The sequence below is a fragment of the Cyprinus carpio genome, chromosome A2, assembly GCF_018340385.1.
Source record: "Cyprinus carpio isolate SPL01 chromosome A2, ASM1834038v1, whole genome shotgun sequence".
Classification (NCBI taxonomy): Eukaryota; Metazoa; Chordata; class Actinopteri; order Cypriniformes; family Cyprinidae; genus Cyprinus; species Cyprinus carpio.
Genome location: NC_056573.1, coordinates 13,429,447 through 13,447,109, shown reverse-complemented (window position 1 = coordinate 13,447,109; position 17,663 = coordinate 13,429,447). Strand labels below are relative to the sequence as shown.

The 17,663-nt window shown below is 37.2% G+C and overlaps 1 protein-coding gene across 1 annotated transcript; it reads right to left on the bottom strand.

Annotated features, from left to right (window-relative positions):
* Positions 1 to 13,136: 13,136 nt before the first annotated feature.
* On the bottom strand, positions 13,137 to 17,650 carry LOC109090528 (elongation of very long chain fatty acids protein 4-like). The gene is made up of 8 exons (XM_042774128.1): positions 17,549 to 17,650; positions 17,326 to 17,392; positions 16,888 to 17,075; positions 16,691 to 16,771; positions 16,514 to 16,570; positions 16,302 to 16,416; positions 14,861 to 14,988; positions 13,137 to 14,768 (listed from the first exon to the last, which is right to left on the bottom strand). The coding sequence occupies exons 1-8, from the start codon at positions 17,549 to 17,551 to the stop codon at positions 14,601 to 14,603; spliced, it is 807 nt and encodes a 268-aa protein (XP_042630062.1). The 5' UTR covers positions 17,552 to 17,650; the 3' UTR covers positions 13,137 to 14,600.
* Between the last annotated feature and the right edge of the window lie 13 nt (positions 17,651 to 17,663).

The following is a 17,663-nucleotide window of genomic DNA, read 5'->3' as shown; positions in this document are numbered from 1 at the left end:
GTGCCAATCACACAGAAGGATTATCTTAACCAGGTTATTTTCACAGACTGCAATGTGATTATAATCACAATATCGGAGCTTGTACAAAAATGGGTTTCTCTTGAGGTGGCCAGCCTCTGTGTCATCAAACAGACAGAACCACAATAGACCTTGCTTTGACAATGTCATCACCTTCATGACACGTGAATGGGCCTATGAAAGAGCTGTTTATAATTTCTAACATGCAGCTGCTGTGGAAGCGTCTGATTAAAAGCATAATCTCGGAATGACAGATATCTCTTGGCATTATTTAAGAAGTAAACCTGTCAGTTGCATTGCACTTGGTCTGTAACATCCATTCTCAGAGGAGCCACTTTTAATGAGACAGCTTCACCTGGCCGTACGACACCACCTTCAAGATTTTGATGTCTGAGCAGACATAATTGTGATGATGCTGCCAGCAGAGCCCACCCTCCATTTATTCCACAGCAATCTTCAGCTTTGTTGCTGTGAGCCCATTCAATGTTTTGTTTGCCATGAAGCATCTTCAAGCAGATTTCCTCAGGATTCCCCAGTGCAGTGGGAGCTGGCAAATTGATTCTTACACTGTTTACCTTTCCCCCATCTTAATAATTAACCCGTAAATTAGCCATTGTCTGGCTTTAAGTCCCTCTGAGGTGTTCCTGAAATGAGCTGGTTAATTATCTTATCATACCTCTGGCTACGAGCCATGAATGAGGAAAGCTGTACATCATTTAACAGCATCTTAATAACATCTCCTGCTTTTAATGTTAGCAAACCCAACAGCAACTCTGTGGATGATGATGGCGGGGAATGTTCTTTTAAAGGTGAAGTGTGTAATTTTATGAAAATATCCCAGTTTAATGTGTAGCAACAACTATTAATAAGCAGCTTTATACGGCTCTTTCACATCACGCATGAAAGAAGTTTTTGCTACATAACAGAGCAGTGCCTTTTTAGGAAATTTCCTCAATTAATACATGCTGGCTATTTTCTTCAATAATAATGAATCATTATATTAAACAATAATACAATTTTATTTAATAAAATTAAAGTTAAACAGCATAAGTTACTAAGAGTTGTCCAATTAATTGGTTATCATGAGTTGGACAACTACTACAAACTTCATTGAAATTTTAAATCATATTTACTTCCAAGGATCATATTTACATCCAAATGCTAATGAATTAACACTAATTCATGAATGAGCTAACCTGCAGTGCAGTGGTGTGCGGTGGTTTTCTGAAATGAGGAGGCAAAGTCCTTAAAGGGGTCCTATTATGCTCTTTTACAAAGTCTTGATTTTGTTTTGGGGGTATACTAGAACAGGCTCTCATACTAGGTTGTTCAAAAAACATTATTTTTTACGTATTTTACATTATTACAACAACTCTCTCTCCAGTCTGGCACGAACGGCTCAAATAGTTCCTGTATCAAATGAAGGCCCGCCTTCTGAAATACGAAATGTGCTGTGATTGGTTAGCTGTGCCAGTGTGTGTTGTGATTGGCACCACTCAGCGCCTGGTCGGGGAATGTCATGCCCCTTACCTCAGCCGCCTGCGAGCTTCAGTGTAAATATTGCGTCAAAATCAAATCAATTTGAGCGTGATTTAAACCCAGATGATTGCAACTACTCTAAGTTCGTCTGCCTTGGGAAAGCTAGCATGTCTCCGACATAGTAATAACACTTGTTGTTTTCTCTAGTGCAGCTCAACCAGGTCTTGTCCCATTTGTCGATATTTGTGATATCACAAATCCCGGAAAATATGCATTGTAGTCCAAACGAGTCGTTCGTTGTAGTTTTTGAAGTGGACTTTGAACTTTGTAACTTTGCAGATCTTTTTTATGCTCAAACAGCAACATTACAGACTAACTAAAGTTGAAAAAGTGAAAAAGCATAATAGCACCCCTTTAAAAAAATCTAATGTAAATTCCTGTCCCAGTCACATGTTCTTGGTTAAATAAACATTACTTACACTACCCGAAAACAATAACAACAGCAACAAAACAATTAAATTTCATATTTTTACATTAACAATGTTATCAATAATCTGTTTATTAAAGCCAAGAATGAATCTCATCAAATTTTAAGCATTTTACATTTATTCCAAAATAATACCTGAAGCCAGTAATAATTTAAACAATATATTTTATTTGTGTACTTATGTTTAGCTATTCTTTTTAATAGTTAACTTATTGAATGAACCAATCACAGCTGAACATAACCAGTCAGATCCAATCATATCGCAATGGAGACATTGTTTCCTCTCACGATATTTTCCCCCATTCATTCTCAATTACCCCCCACCAATCTCACTGTACGCTTTAGTTGATTTGTTAAAACTCAGTGGGCTCAGGGGAGGTGAGGGAGAGGCGGACTCCCGCTGTTACTTTACCTGCTGGTCTCGATGTTAGATGATGTTTCTTTAGAAAACCGAGTGATTTATATAGGCTACTTTTTAATGTTACAAAAATGTATTTTAGTATTACAAAATGTAACTTTGTAATACTGGCGTTGTTTTATTTTTGTACTACGATTTTTTTTTTCTCATCCAATATTTTGAGGAGACACTGCCTTCCTTGCCTACTCGGAGGGAATGCCCCTACTGGAGTGTAATTTGTATTATTTAAAAATGTCTGACCAACACACAAGCAACCAAATCAGTTTGGTTTGTTTTAGTGTCCTGTTTAGAGACCTGAGAATGTAAAGTTGATGTCCCTATAACAGACCGGCATGCATCTAAAAAATGATTAATTCAAGAATGTTGTGCAAGTTTACTGCAACAATGGTGCTGTGCACTTCACATAGTTTTGAAAACCCAGTGTTATGTTGATCCTGATAAGTGCTCATTGTCAAAGTTGTAAACATGACCACATTCTTCTTATGGGGTGTGATGTCACAATGGCTTGGTTTCCAGCAGGGACGTAAAGAAATGTGACACACACGTCTTCTGAAAATCCTGTAGAATTGAACCAATCTTTGTATATATACTTTTTATTTACCATGCTGTTAATGTTGTACTTAGGGTATTTGATAGGAAACGAACACCGACACAATAAGTTTTTGAAAGTGCTATAATTGTTTGTGTGATCACTTTGCTTGTAGAAAGTTATGAGACCAAAATCATCACTGCTGCAAAGTTGCATTTTTCCAGTTGCCAAATATGTTAATGTACAGCCACATTCACACAGCAGCAGAATACGGTTGTCAGTCCTGTATTTGAGTCCTTAAGGGGTTACTCCATCCCAAAATTAAAATTTTGTCATTAATCACATACCCCCATGTCGTTCCAAACCCGTAAAAGCTTCGTTCATCTTCAGAACACAATTTATGATATTTTGGATGAAAGGGAGGCTTGACACTGTCCCATAGACTGCCAAGTAAGTAACACTGTCAAGGTCCATAAAAGTATGAAAAGCATCGTCAGAATAGTCCATCTGCCATCAGTGATTCAACCGTAACGTTATGAAGCAACAAGAATACTTTTTGTACATGAAGAAAACAAAAATAACGACTTTATTCAACAATTCCTCTCCTCTGTGTCTCTCCAAATCAGCGTAGCGCCATTTTGACAGATGGCGTACGCTCTTCTGTATCAGTTGCGCCACAGTTTACAGTTTACAGTTTACATGTATTTACGCTTTGGTTTGAAAACAAACAATACATCGGTGCAGCGCGGCTGACACAGAAGAGTGTACACCCTCTGCGTACAGCTCAGAATTGCCAAAATGGTGCTACGCCGATTTGGAGAGACACAGAGGAGAGGAATTGTTGAATAAAGTCATTATTTTTGTTTTCTTCGTATACAAAAAGTATTCTTGTCGCTTCATAACGTTACGGTTGAATTACTGATGGCAGATGGACTATTCTGACAATGCTTTTCATACTTTTATGGATCTTGACACTTTTATTTATTTTGCAGTCTATGGGACAGTCTCAAGCCTCCCTGTTTTCATCCAAAATATCTTAAATTATGTTCCGAAGACGAGCGAAGCTTGTACGGGTTTGGAACGACATGGGGCTAAGTGAATAATGACAAAATTTTCATTTTGGGATGGAGTATCCCTTTAAAAAGGTTAAGTTTACACAATACAGTTATTAACGGGGGTGAGAACTGCATTCAACCGAACTCACACCCGTCTATTTTCAGGAATCACAACCGCATTCTCAGAAACTAGCTGTAGTACAGTGAGAGAGAGCCGCTCGTGTGTGGTTTCACTCTGTGTAATGTACTATGGAGAAATGAGCTGTGCGTCATCTGAAGATTTCAGATCCACTCACTGTTCTCCACTGGAGCAGTTTCAGTCAGTTTTGTAATCTGTGCGTGACTCAAATTCAGTGTCATGCGCGAGATGCAGAAAACGACGCGATTGCATATACGGACTTGACTCTCGTTGCACGTTCATACAGACAGTAGTCGAGGCGCTACTGTACAGTAAGCTGCTGTTTGAACGGGACATTTCGAGACTGTAAGGAAATGCGGTTGTCACTCCCTAAAACTGACAGTGTGAACGTGGCCGTGGTTAAAGTAGTGATTACTTTCATTTCTGGGGCTAAGAAGCGTGTCTGTAATAATAATGGTCACAAACATGATCAGTTCAGTGCACGATCTAACGTGTAGTGTCTTATTGACTGTCTGTCATGCATTGTGTACAAATATGCATTTCTTCTCCCTCTTCATTTTTCGTCCATTTTCTCCACTACTAAAAAAACTCTTAAAGGGGTCATATGATGCAGTTTCAAATTTCCCTTTCTCTTTGGAGTGTTACAAGCTCTGGGTGAATAAAGAAGATCTGTGAAGTTGCAAAGACTAAAGTCTCAAATCCAAAGAGATATTCTTTATAAAAGTTAACACTTGTCCATGCTCCCCTGAAATGGCTCGTTCTAACACACCGCCACATCTCTACTTCAGTATGTCGGAAGATTTGCATAACGCCGCCCAGATGTTCATGCAAAGAAAGAAGGCATACCTTTTATTCTCGTTGTAGTATTGTTGTTGCCGCCGCCGCCATGCCGTTTATACGCTGTGTGTTTCACTGTGAAAGCAAAACTACTTGCCTTCCAAAAGAGGACGATATCTGCTTCGTCATTCCTGGAGCTGATCCGTGCTGCTCGCTGAGGAAATACGTAAAGTTTGGACTGTGGATCGCTGAATCAACTTTTCAATCTGCTTACTCAAGGCCGCGGTGTGTGACGCTGTTTCGTTGAGATAGCGAAACTACTTTGTTTTTGCCTTCCAAAAGAAAACATGACTAGAGATCATGTTTATATCACGTTTATAATTAGTTTTATGTTTTTGTTTCGTTGCTCCGGCCAGACAAGGCATCACAATATGTTAAGAAACATAACATTTCCATCACATGCTTGAGGCATTCGGTCAATCACAACACACTGGATAGCTGGCCAATCACAGCACACCTCGCTTTTCAGAGTGATGAGCCTTGTAAAAATCAACGCGTTTCAGAAGGCGAGGCATAGAGGAGAAACAATAATGTACAATATGTGGAAAATGAAGTGTTTTTTAACCTTAAACTGCATAAACACATTTTATTTCTCCAAATACACAAAATAATGTTCTTTTTAGCAGCATCATATGACCCCTTTAATCCTCTTAAAAGTCCTCGTCAGTAGGTAGGTACTCCTAACAATTTTGGACCTTAAGAGCTCTTTTAAGGTTAAAGATGCTTTCTGAATTATTTTTTTCTTTACTAGGATCTTTTCTTTAATTTTAAGAAGAAACACCAACCTTTCTAAGAATTTACTTAGAATTTTGTTTCTAGGAGCAACTCTTAGCACTAAGATTTTTCATGAATACGGGCCCAGATGTTCAGCCAGCGGTCCTGAGGCTATACAGCAACGATGCCGTGAGGTTCTGGGTGGGACTATCTGTTTGACGATCAATAGAAGATGGCGGGAGGGTTTCAAAAAAATCTTTCATTATTTTTGAGGTTCCAAAATTACACACTTCATCTTTAAGGTGTGCACAAACATACCATTAAATTGGTTTTAGCACTTTGTTTACAAAAGAAATATAGACATTGGTCTTTGTTGTCAAAAACGGACAGACAGCTGAACATCTTTTCTTTGTTTATTCTTCTGTTTTCAAAAAGAGCTAATGGCTGCTTTTCTCTGATAGGCTACTTACAATGGAAGTGACATTAGGTAAAGTGTTAAGAATCCTTTTGTAACGACACAAACTACATCTTTTGTCCTGATTGTTCTATAATGTCTCATCTGGCTATCAAGGGCCCTTTTCCTCAGCAAAGCAGCCAACTGCATGACCATTACCGTTCTCTTCACTGTGCCTGAAAACCAAAACAAATCAGAGAGCATTCAGACACTTGAAAGATGAACCATTGATAGGTGAAGAGTAGTTACGTTTCCTGCAAGAGAAGGATAATCACTGTGCGTTAGATGAAGGTATGCAAAACAAAAGCTGGTTCTCAGATTGGAGTTCAGCCTCCAGGGGGAGAAGACAGGCAGCATCCCCCCTCCAGGCTCTTCACATGCTTGGAAGTTTCAGAGCGGTTGAAGAGTTTCCCTCGACCACGTCTGCATTCCTAACAAGCTTCTGCTCTCAAATCTACCACACCAACACACACAAAACATACCAGCATGCTGCTACATCTCCCCCTGCACCACAGAGATAGCCTACTACACTAAAAATGGTTAGCACTGAGCTTCAGCATCACCCCGTTTGAGTGAGGAGTGTTATTATTGGCCCTTCTTGCCTGCATTCAGCCCAGTGTGGAGACCTTCAGGAATCAGAATCAGATGATCACTAGAACAAACATCTCATACCCTGGCCTTGGATAGAAAAGTCACACATAATTTTTTTACAACAGCAGCGTGCTGGTGCTGGACAAGTGCCCAATCTAGAACTGTTCTGAATCTTTACACCAGCCCTAAAACACCCTCCCATTATAATCAACAAAGCCATTTACATTGGAAACAAAATATAACAAAAAGAAGTTCAAATATGTTCTCAAAAGTCTCTAAATTTATCTTCATTGTCTATCTTAAATGAAATGATATTCTTTACAAACATCATAAATAAAAAGGTGAATTTATTGTTATAAATTTTATTTAAATAATTTTTGTTTGTGTTCAAATGTATGTTCATATATACAATATAATATAAATACACTACTGTTCAAAAGTTTGGGGTCAGTAATATTTTTTGAGGAATCTATATTTTTATTCAGCATTAAATTGGTCAAAAGTGACAGTAAAGGCTTTTTAAAATAAATAAATAAATAAATACCTTGTTAAAAGAAATTCTGAGAGTGTTCTGAAAGAAATGTTATTCTTTACAATTTTCTTCCATAAATCCCCAGAAATGTATCCCAGTTTCCACAAAAATACTGACACTGATGATACCAAATTAAAAAATATAATAATAAGAAATGTACTTGGCCAAATTAGCATATTAGAATGATTTCTGAAGGATCATGTGACATTGAAGACTTGCGTAATGGCCGCTGAAAATTCAGCTTTGCCTTCAAAGGAATAAAGTATATTTTAAAATATATTAAGGTAGAAATGTTATTTTAATTTGTAACAAAATTTCATAATATTACTGTTTTAATGCATTTTAAATAAATAAAATAAATAAATCGAACATTTAATGATAAACATTCTCTCTAGCCACTTAATTTCCCCATTAATTTAAAATAAATTTAGATTCAATTATTTACAAATATCATGTGTGAATTGATGTGTGAATTTTATTCAGTGTAACTAATAAAAGGTTGCATCAAGGGCAGCCTGTGATATCAAGACACTGAATTAAATAACTTTGGAATTTAAAATATGTTTGTAAGACTCATAAACAAAAACCGCAATGTATTTGCGGAGTGAAGGTTATAAAGTAACGTCATCATCCGGCCAGTTCTGAGGAAGAGAGAGTAACTGTGAAGTACTGCTAGATAACATAAAAGGGAATAATGGAGATGGGCGCAAGGTCTTTGAAAACTGCTGAAGGCCCGTGATGAAATGAAGGCACTCTTGCTTGTAATTTGAAATGTTCAAGAAGCAGAATGGAGGGGCGTTGTCTTCTCTCACATAATGCGCTGAATGGAATGTGAAACCTGCAGTGATGATCCAGAAGAGATCTGCATCCACAAAAAGACACCATATCACTCAAAAGCGCTGCCCCCATGTTTATACCCCATCACTTTCATCTCACTCCACATGCATCATATCACTGTGAGAAGGAGGAGGGCAGAGACTGGGAGCATTGATATGGGCTCTAATCCACCCCCCCACCCCTCACAATCTCTCTCCATCTCTTTTGCAAGTGCATCATAAAAATGGGGGGTTTGCTGTAGTAAATTAACAAGAGCCCTTGATATGCAGATCAGTGCCTATTAATCAAAGAAATGAGATTAGGATTTCAAATGGGGATGAAGAAAGCCTCCATTATCTTGCTGGAGTGTCATGTTTAATAACGTGGAACGGCGCTGTAATTCACAGGCACGGCAGGTCCAGGAGGAGAGACCAATCCTCAGCAGGCCCCTGCTCTGCGTCAGGTGACCCTGGAAGCTCGCGCTGGGTTGAGGGGAAACACTCAACGTAAAGAGGAAGTGTGGAGGAGAGAGGAAGAGGTAGAAAGGAATCAAAAGAGCATGTTCCTACGGGAAAGTGTGGGCCTTGCTCATTTGGGTTTGATGTTAAGGTGTCTTGCCTTGCTCGGTGGGGCCGGGTCTAAGCAGCACATAAATAATGGCTGGCTAAATGTAGAATCTGCTCACTCATGCAGCTAGAGAAGTGACAGAACGTCAGCGTGCGTGTGCAAGGCATGAGGTGGACACACAGGTTCATCCGCACACAAAGAAACTTGTGCTCACAGATATATTTACATTACCATTCAAAAGTTTGAGGTTAAAAGTTTTCCCCAGGAAATTAATATTTTTTATTCAACAAGGATGTATAAAATTGATCAAGTGTGACAGTATAAACATTCATAACGTTGCAAAAAGTTCATATTTCAAATAAAAGCTGTTCCTTTGCTGTTCTTTCTATTCATCAAAAAATCCTGAAAAAAAAAAAAAAAAAACATGTCATGGTTTCCACAAAAATATTAAGCAGCACAACCATTTTCAAAATGGTTAATAAGTCATGTTTATTACCAGATTACCAGATCAGTATATAAGTATGATTTCTAAAGGATCATGCAACACTGAAGACTGGAGTAGTGGTGTTACATTTCACCACACTCTATATTTGATTAAAAAATGCTTTGATGAGCATAAGAGACTTCTTTCAGTACACGCGAATGTTTGTGCACATCTATAAAAGAGATTTTTTTTTTTTTCTTTGGCTGAGTTGTCATTTTAAGTTTTAGGATCACGATTTAATTTATTATAGATCAAATCTAATTTAAAAGTTATCTCTCCTTCAGAAGTCACAGGGTAGACTTTAAACTGCTGTTATATTTCACTGATTTTCGTATGCATTTAAATGGTCTTTGGGTTTTCAAGTTTAATAAAATATTTACAATGTTATAATGTTTGGAAAGATTTTTCTTTGAAAGAAATGAATACTTTTATTCAGCAAGGGTGCACTGAATTGATCAAAAGTGACAGTAAAGACATTAACAAATGTTACAAAAGATTTCTTTTTCAAATACATGCTATTCCTTTGAACATTAAAAAAAAATTAAAAATACAAAAAAATCGCAATTTTAATATTGTTTAAAAATATTACTAATCTTATTCTTTTCAGAATATAAAATATGCAAAATACTTATGTAACATAATAATAAATCCTTTCTTTTTTATCTTTTTAACATTTTATTTAGTTACATTTATTACACACCTCTGTTATGAATGTGCCTTGGTGAATGGTTAGTTTGATTATATCCAACTTGCTACGGTTATTTTACAGTTAATGACCACGGACAAATGAAAATATTGAAAGTTTTACTTTAAACATTTTCTAAGTAAAACCAAGAAGTGTTGCAATTATCCCTGCTCTGGCCTACTGCTAAGCTCTTAAACACGGCTTTAAACACTGAGTTGTCTCACTGCCCTGCTCACAATTGATTTTGACAGTCTTTTCGCCATTGGGAAAAACATAACTCACTGATGACTGTGGGCCTGCACTCCTCAGCTCCTTGGGAACCACAGAAATTATGCTAGCATTAATGTTTAATATAGCTAGTGACTCAAGAGATGCACATGTGTGCAGGGTCCTTTGTCTTTGTGTCAAGCGAAATGTGCTTCGATGCAAGGAAAAAATCATTTCAAATGGAGTACAAGGCGAGAGAGAGAGTGCTTCCACTTGGTCACTTCATGGTGAATAATGCAGAAAAGGAGGGGAAAGATGACAACTGGGTCCGCACAAACAGACCAGGCCCCGGTAAGTCCAGGCCCACTGAGAGCTGACCCACACAGTTTCCTTACATCTGCTCAGTGTATTGAAAACAGCATTTTGCAGTCTTAGAACTGCAGTTATTGAGATGTATGCTTGCCGCATGAAATCAGATAAGTGTGTCTGCTTGCAGCAGGTATTAACAGGACAGTGCACACAATAACAAAGTTACCAATAACAAAGCCATTATCTACACACCTGTATGACTTTCTGTGGATCACAAAACAAAAAAAAAAGAATTTTGAACAATCATAACCTAGACGTTTTACATCCCTGCTGAAGTTAAAGCTGGTTGGCTGGTCTTAGTTGGTCTTCCAGCCTGGTTATAACTGGTTTAGCAAGTTGGTTTTAGAGGGGTTTGGACCACTTTATTAGTTGGTCAGACTGGGACAATGACATTTCAGGGTGGCCATGGCCTGTCAAGCTCCAAAAATGACTAAAACACTATAAAACCATAAATCTATTTCATAAATCTCACATGCTGTTTTCCAGGTCTTCTTGAGTCATACTCAGTTTTTTGTGAGTAAAAGTAATTTTAATGTTAATCCCATTCTATATAAAATATTGTCTAAACAAAAGTTAACATATTAAGATGATACAAAAAGATTACTGTTTCTAATGAATGCTGTTCTTTTAAACTTTCTATCCATCAAAGAATCCATTTAAAGACTGTAAACAAAAATGTTCAGCAGCACATTTATTTACAGCATTGATAATGTTGTAATGGCTGTTGAAAATTCAGCTTTGCCATCACAGGAATAAATTATATTTTAAAACAGTTGCATGCAGCCTTGGTGAGCATAAGAGACTTCTTTCAAAAACATAAAAAAGCAACAACTTTTGAACAGTTTATATGCATTTCTTAAGTGTTATGACTACCTTATGCATATAAGAGTTAGTTCATGACATTATTTCAAGCAAGGATCAGCAATCATTTCTTTATGACCCCATGATGATGACAATGCTGACCTTAAGCCTAGAAAAAGAGGGGAATAATTTTACACATGATTGCAGCAGCCAGATAAAGCCTGCCATTAGCCAGGTCACAACGGTCTGTGATTTAAAAAATAAATAATTAAATAAAGCAAAAACAAAAAAAAAACAACAACAACAAAAAAAAAAACAGTCAAGACAGAAAATTAGTCTTCTTATCAAAAGTGCCTGGATGTGTGTCTCAGACTCAGACTGGTTTTAATGGCGGCCTTGTTTATACCCCACTTTATATTATAGAATAAGAGAGATGGGTCCTCATTCTTTCTTAATAAAACATCATAAAAGAACCTCCCATGTGAGAAATGTGAACAATGAGCAAATGAAACTGAGCCATGTGTAAACTGATCTGTTAATATGTACATTGAGCACATAAATAGCATATAAGTTCTGCTGTCACACGGCTAAATGAAGAACTGAACAAAAAGTCAATTTCAGCATATGCAAAGATTCAAATAAAATATAAATACATATGAGTATTACCATATTAAAATACCTTTGTCTTGAGCAACGAACCCTTTTGTTTGCTGCATCACCATGTACCTGTACCCCATTTGGGTTTTCCACAATTTTCTGTAATCTGTCAATCTGTTTTTTTTATTTATTTTTTTTTTTGTACAGAGTACTATGGTAATAATTCCATGTTTTTGTAATTTAAATGTTGTCTTGCAATGTTTCAATCCAGTGGTTTTTAACCAAGTCCTTGATAATTGTATCCTGGTCCTGTTTAAGTGTTGTTGTATGTGCATACATTCTTTTATTTTTATTATATTAATAATATTGATATGCTATATTAATGGAAGTTTTGTACTATATTATATACCACATTGCAGTGCTTTCTGTAAGGATCTTTTCTTAACAAAAAGTGACAAATAAGACTTTTTATGTTCCTTTTCTCTTTATTACCCTCCCTAGTCTACATAATTTAACAACAACTAAATAATTGCTAAAATGTTAATGTCATCTAAGGTTTGATTTCTTAAGATAAGAAGCACACTTAATCAACAACACTTTATTAACAACATCTTTTACTTGTGTGTGTTTACTGGTCTGGTCAGGTCATCTCTGCACTGTTTCCATACAACCCTCACTACTATCCTAAGCAGATCTTCCTGCAGTCTGAACTAAAACACAATAACATCAGCGTGATGGCCTCACATTAGCCCTCCACCTCGCTGACACCACATCCGCCAGACCGCTCTGATAATATAGTGGCTGTGACCGCTGCTGGAGATTCTCAGGGAAGCTGAGTGTGGCAGTGGCTGAGCTCTGCTAACCTTCTTGTTAACCCTCTTTGTGTGAGAAAACCGTACTATACCTAAAGCACCATCATCAGCAGTTCATTTGCTGGTACTCAGGACATGTGTGATTACCGACAGGCAGCGGTGAGGAGGTCTCAGCCCCTCGCTGAGTGATTACTAATTACAGTTCAGACTGAGAGGGCGGCTGCTGGTGGAGGAAACCAACCCCAGCCAGAACACAACACCACACCAAAGTTCACAGCAGAAGGAACACTGTTTTTTTATGTGGTGAGAAAGCAGAAGAGCAATAGTGTGGCTCAATACAGAGATCTATCTATCTATCTATCTATCTATCTATCTATCTATCTATCTATCTATCTATCTATCTATCTATCTTATGTCTGTCTGTCTTTCTATTGGACGGTTGAAACTGTTGTGTTTAATAAAAAGTAAGATGCTAACAAGTTACTACATAAAGACTACAACTACCATCTTCTTCTGGCATCCTTTGCTGCTCCTGAAAACAAAGTGTGCCTAATTCTAAACAAAGAATGTTGAGGGAGGGAGGTGAATAGATTCCTCATCTTCTTTTCATCTTTACAAGCACTTCCATTTCTGTCAGCCTGCATCAGAGATATTCGTTGCTCACTCTTTATAAGCCTTAACAAAGAGAGGCAGAGGAAAGAATGGCTGCGACTTAAAGTGACAGCTACATTAAAGAATGGCCTTCATCTGGCATCTTGCAGGGAAAGTGACATTTAGAGGTGCACCTTGAGAACTGTCTGTTTACTGCACTGGACTGAGGGATGCATGAAGAGTCGCACGTTGATGGCACTGTGGGGAATATAAGCTTCAACAGGTGAAATGCAACCTGGGCACATTTTGTCAGATGACTGACATGTCGGGGGAGCGTGTGCTGCTTTTATTTGAATGAGAGACAGGTGAGAGCTTTCACATATTCAAATGCATGCAGTGAATTCTTCAGACTGCATTAAAGCTGAACCCGAGGCACAAACCTATGTCTGCTCTGTGGAAATATATTGCTCACAAATAAAATGGTATTTTAAGAAGCTATCAATAGAACAAATTGCATTACATTTAAGAGATAATTTAGAAGATCACTGCAATTTTAGACGTCTATAATGTCATGTAATTTTATGCAGGAGTATAGAATGTTCCAGTGCACAATAGTCCGCAATTCCAAGCCATTACTTTTCACTGCAATGAAAGGACATTCTCACTGTTTGGACACATGTCACTCAGGTGACAGTGTGCTTGCCCAGTAGTATTTTTAGGAGTAGACCTTCCCTTGCTATTCAGAGCTTGCTGGAACAATTTTTTCAGGAGAAATCTTCTCTCTACACCACTGACTTTTCTGTGTGACAAGCTTTCATGCTTGTGTGCCATTCATAATGTATTAAATGCAAATACTGTTAATAAACATAGACTATTATCTATTACATTTCAAAATTATATTATTATAATTATTATATTAAGATAAATATTGTATTTTATATCTTGATAAAAATTCAAATTACACCTTATAAAGGTAACCTTAGGCATTGGCCTAAGACCATAGACTGTAGCAGAGCCCTAAATAAGCCACTCCCCTAAGCTACACTGTGATTGGTTGACCTGATCCAATGAGTGATAAAACAAATGAAGTGTCACAGAGGGAGATTAGATAAATAAGTGAGTGAGGAGCAGAAGGTGGACTCGGGTTTATTTCAATTTGGCCAGATCACTAGAGCGTTGCAGGGTCTCAATCCCTAATGACCAGAGGGGGATGGGAGAGTGGAGATTGTATGGGCTCTGTTTGGAGGAGGGGAGAATACACAGACAAATGGATCTGAGATAAAGGATTAAAAAGAGTCCTTAAGAGAGTCTCAACTACAACATTCGGGATCAATGGATGACACATTTTTATTCGAACATTCAAAGTATGTCTATATATATATCTATCTATCTATCTATCAGTATCTTCCTTCATGCTATCATGCCATCTTGGTCTTCTTGGAAATGTAGCTCTGATAATAAAAGTTACTGAACAAAGCAATCAGGCTGAAGGCGTAGCTGAGCACCACCATATTCATGGAGTCAGGAAAGTCACAGTCAGCATAGAAGTTGACTGCAGTGTGAATGGTCACAATAAAGAACTGGAGCTGAGGGGGACAAAGAAAGACAGTTACATAAAAGTGACTGATCCTTTATGTTAAGTTATTATGCCCTTAAAAAATCATAATAAGAGTCTCACCAACTGAAGGGAAGTTAGGTATCGTTTCCACCACAAGTACTTATGCATTTGGGGGCCCAATGCTGCCAGGCCATAGTACATATACATCACCACATGAACAAAAGAGTTTATGAGGCCAATAAAGAACGCTGAGGGAGAGAAAACATCTTTAGTAAATCATTCTCTGCCTTGACACTTTAGAACATATGGCTCTCTGAAACAGATAAAATAGCAAAATCCATGAGATATTTTTATCAGCTGCCTAATATCAATACAATACCACATGCATTCCAGAATACTTTCATTGTGTATTTCTGAAGCAATACGTCACCTAGTGGCGTCAGAGTGCCACTGCAACTTAATCAACCCCTAATATGTAGATGGCCATTTAGGAGCTGAATAAATTCTTAGTTAATTACATTAATATAGTGGGGTCCAACACACACACACACACACACACACACACACACACACACACACACACACACACACACACACACATATATATATATATATATATATATATTCATTAAAAATTATACTGTAATTATAAGATAATTTGAGAGAGAATTAACATGAACTTCTCCCCCATGATTTGACATAATAAGTTTCAATAGAAGTTTTTGTAGTTTATTACCAGGTTTAAATATTTTAAATGTTGTCTCAGACTTTTGGACCTACAATAGTCTAACCTAATAGTTTAATTTACAATCTGATAAAAAGAATAGTTCATCCAAAAATGAAAATTTGCTGAACATTTACTCATCCTCAGGCCTTCCGAGATGTTGAGTTTAACAGATTTTTGAGAAATGTAATATTACATCACTTGCTCACCAATGGATCCCCTGCAGTGAATGGGTGGTGTCAGAATGAAAAGCTGCATGTTTGTAATAAATGAATTAATTATGAAACGTTTTAACTTCAAATCCTTGCTTCCATCTAAAATGCGAGTCTTCTATCCATAATTTTAAGAATCATGCACAGATAAAGTAACATATACAAATGTAAACAGTCCAAAACAATTCTAAAGAAATATCTCTGTGGATTTTGATATAAGATTAATAATGAATTTGTTTATTACAAACACGCAGCTTTTTGCTTCACAAGACGTTTATTAATTGACTGGAGTTGTGTGAATTGCTTGTGAACTGTTGTGATGTTTTTATCAGCTGTTTGGACATTGACTCTGATGGCACCCATTCACTGCAGAGGATCCATTGTTGAGCAAGTGATGTAATGTTAAATTTCTCAAAATCTGTTCTGATTAAGAAACAAACTCATCAACATCTTGGATGGTCTGAGGGTGAGTACATTTTCTCTGTGTGAACTATTCCTTTAAATAGCCAACTTCAACTCTATTCAAAAACTCGACACAGCCTTGTCTTGATTGATAGCAGATTGTTATATTCTGCTAAGTGGACTGTTGAATGTAAATACAATCATCCGAGGAAAGTACACTTACACTGCCCTCCTGCAACATACTTGACCCCTGCCCACCAGTTGAAAATCATGGTGCCATGATGATACACATGCAAAAAGGTCAGTTGATTGTTCTTCTTTCTCAGAATGAAGAACATCTGACGATAAAGACATTTACTAATTAATGCAATTAAACATCACAAGACATTCATAAACAATGCTATCTGATATCAAAGGACTGGATAATTCACTTACTGTATCAGTAAGTTCAATAACTTTGGAGAAGTAAAACCACCAGCACACTCTGGCCATCTGCATGGCATTCAAATGGCACAAAATTAATAAAAGCAATAGTTATAATCCTTAATCTACTGTTGCAGAAATATTGACTTTTGTATGGGGAAATGTAAATATTTTAAATAATTAGCTTACCCTCATTGCCAAGGGGGTTTCAGAGTAGTCCACAGGCTGACACACTAAACTGTAATTTGCCAACCAAGATGATGCTGTGAACTAAAAGCAAAACATGAATGAATGAATGAATGAATGAATGAATGAATGAATGAATGAATGAATGAATGAATGAATGAATGGGACATAAGTAGGCCTTAATGTTTAAGCTCTCATACCTCATAAAACATATAAGCAGAAAGGCACACCATGGAAAAATTGTAAATAATAAGAAGAGCTTTGATGTTGACTGGTTCTCTATAAGCCATGAGTTTGGGGCCAAGCCAGACGATGATAAGGTAACACAGGAAGATTCCACCGACAGGCAGCGGAGAATAAACCAAAAGCCATCCACCTGTCCTCTTGTCTGTGGGAATGAACGAATTGCTTCATTAGCTCGTTAAAACGCATTATAGTCTGTGGTTAAAGTAGTTTATAAAAGTATTTTCACAGTCTATTGGTTTCTTCAGGACCAATTAGTCAATCGTAGCTTATCCGCATCGAACTAAACAGTAGTCTACAACTTGCGTTTTCTGTTGTAGTTCATTATATCGTATAAAAATTATAAAGAGCAGATTTAAAGTACAACACCAGACATGCAATTGCTTGAAAAATACCCCCGTTTTCTAGGACCCATTGGTAAAATATCTGGAGGCTTTGCCATGTCGACGGGGATACAGACACCTGAGCGATTAATAATGAAAGAGATGATCAGGTGTTTGTTAACGTATGGACATATTGTAAAAAGAAAATAAGAAACAAGCAAGCAAACAAACCCTAAAGTATTTTAGTCACTCAATAAATATCTGTGAAATTGTATATTACGAGTAGATGCCTTACCATTGCGCCTGCTATTCGTTCAGTAATGCCCAAACAGCGCCATCCATCGGTTACATTTAGGAACAGCGCGAGAGTTCGTTGAAGGGTGTAACTACAGGAGTAACTGTGTAAAAAT

Excerpts from the sequence above, each read along its gene's own strand:
- LOC109090528 (XM_042774128.1), bottom strand. Across the intron at positions 16,571-16,690 it reads AAACCCCCTTGGCAATGAGG|ATGGCCAGAGTGTGCTGGTG; the intron begins GTAAGCTAATTA and ends AATGCCATGCAG. Across the intron at positions 14,989-16,301 it reads GTATGTTGCAGGAGGGCAGT|CGTTCTTTATTGGCCTCATA; the intron begins GTAAGTGTACTT and ends TCTCTCCCTCAG.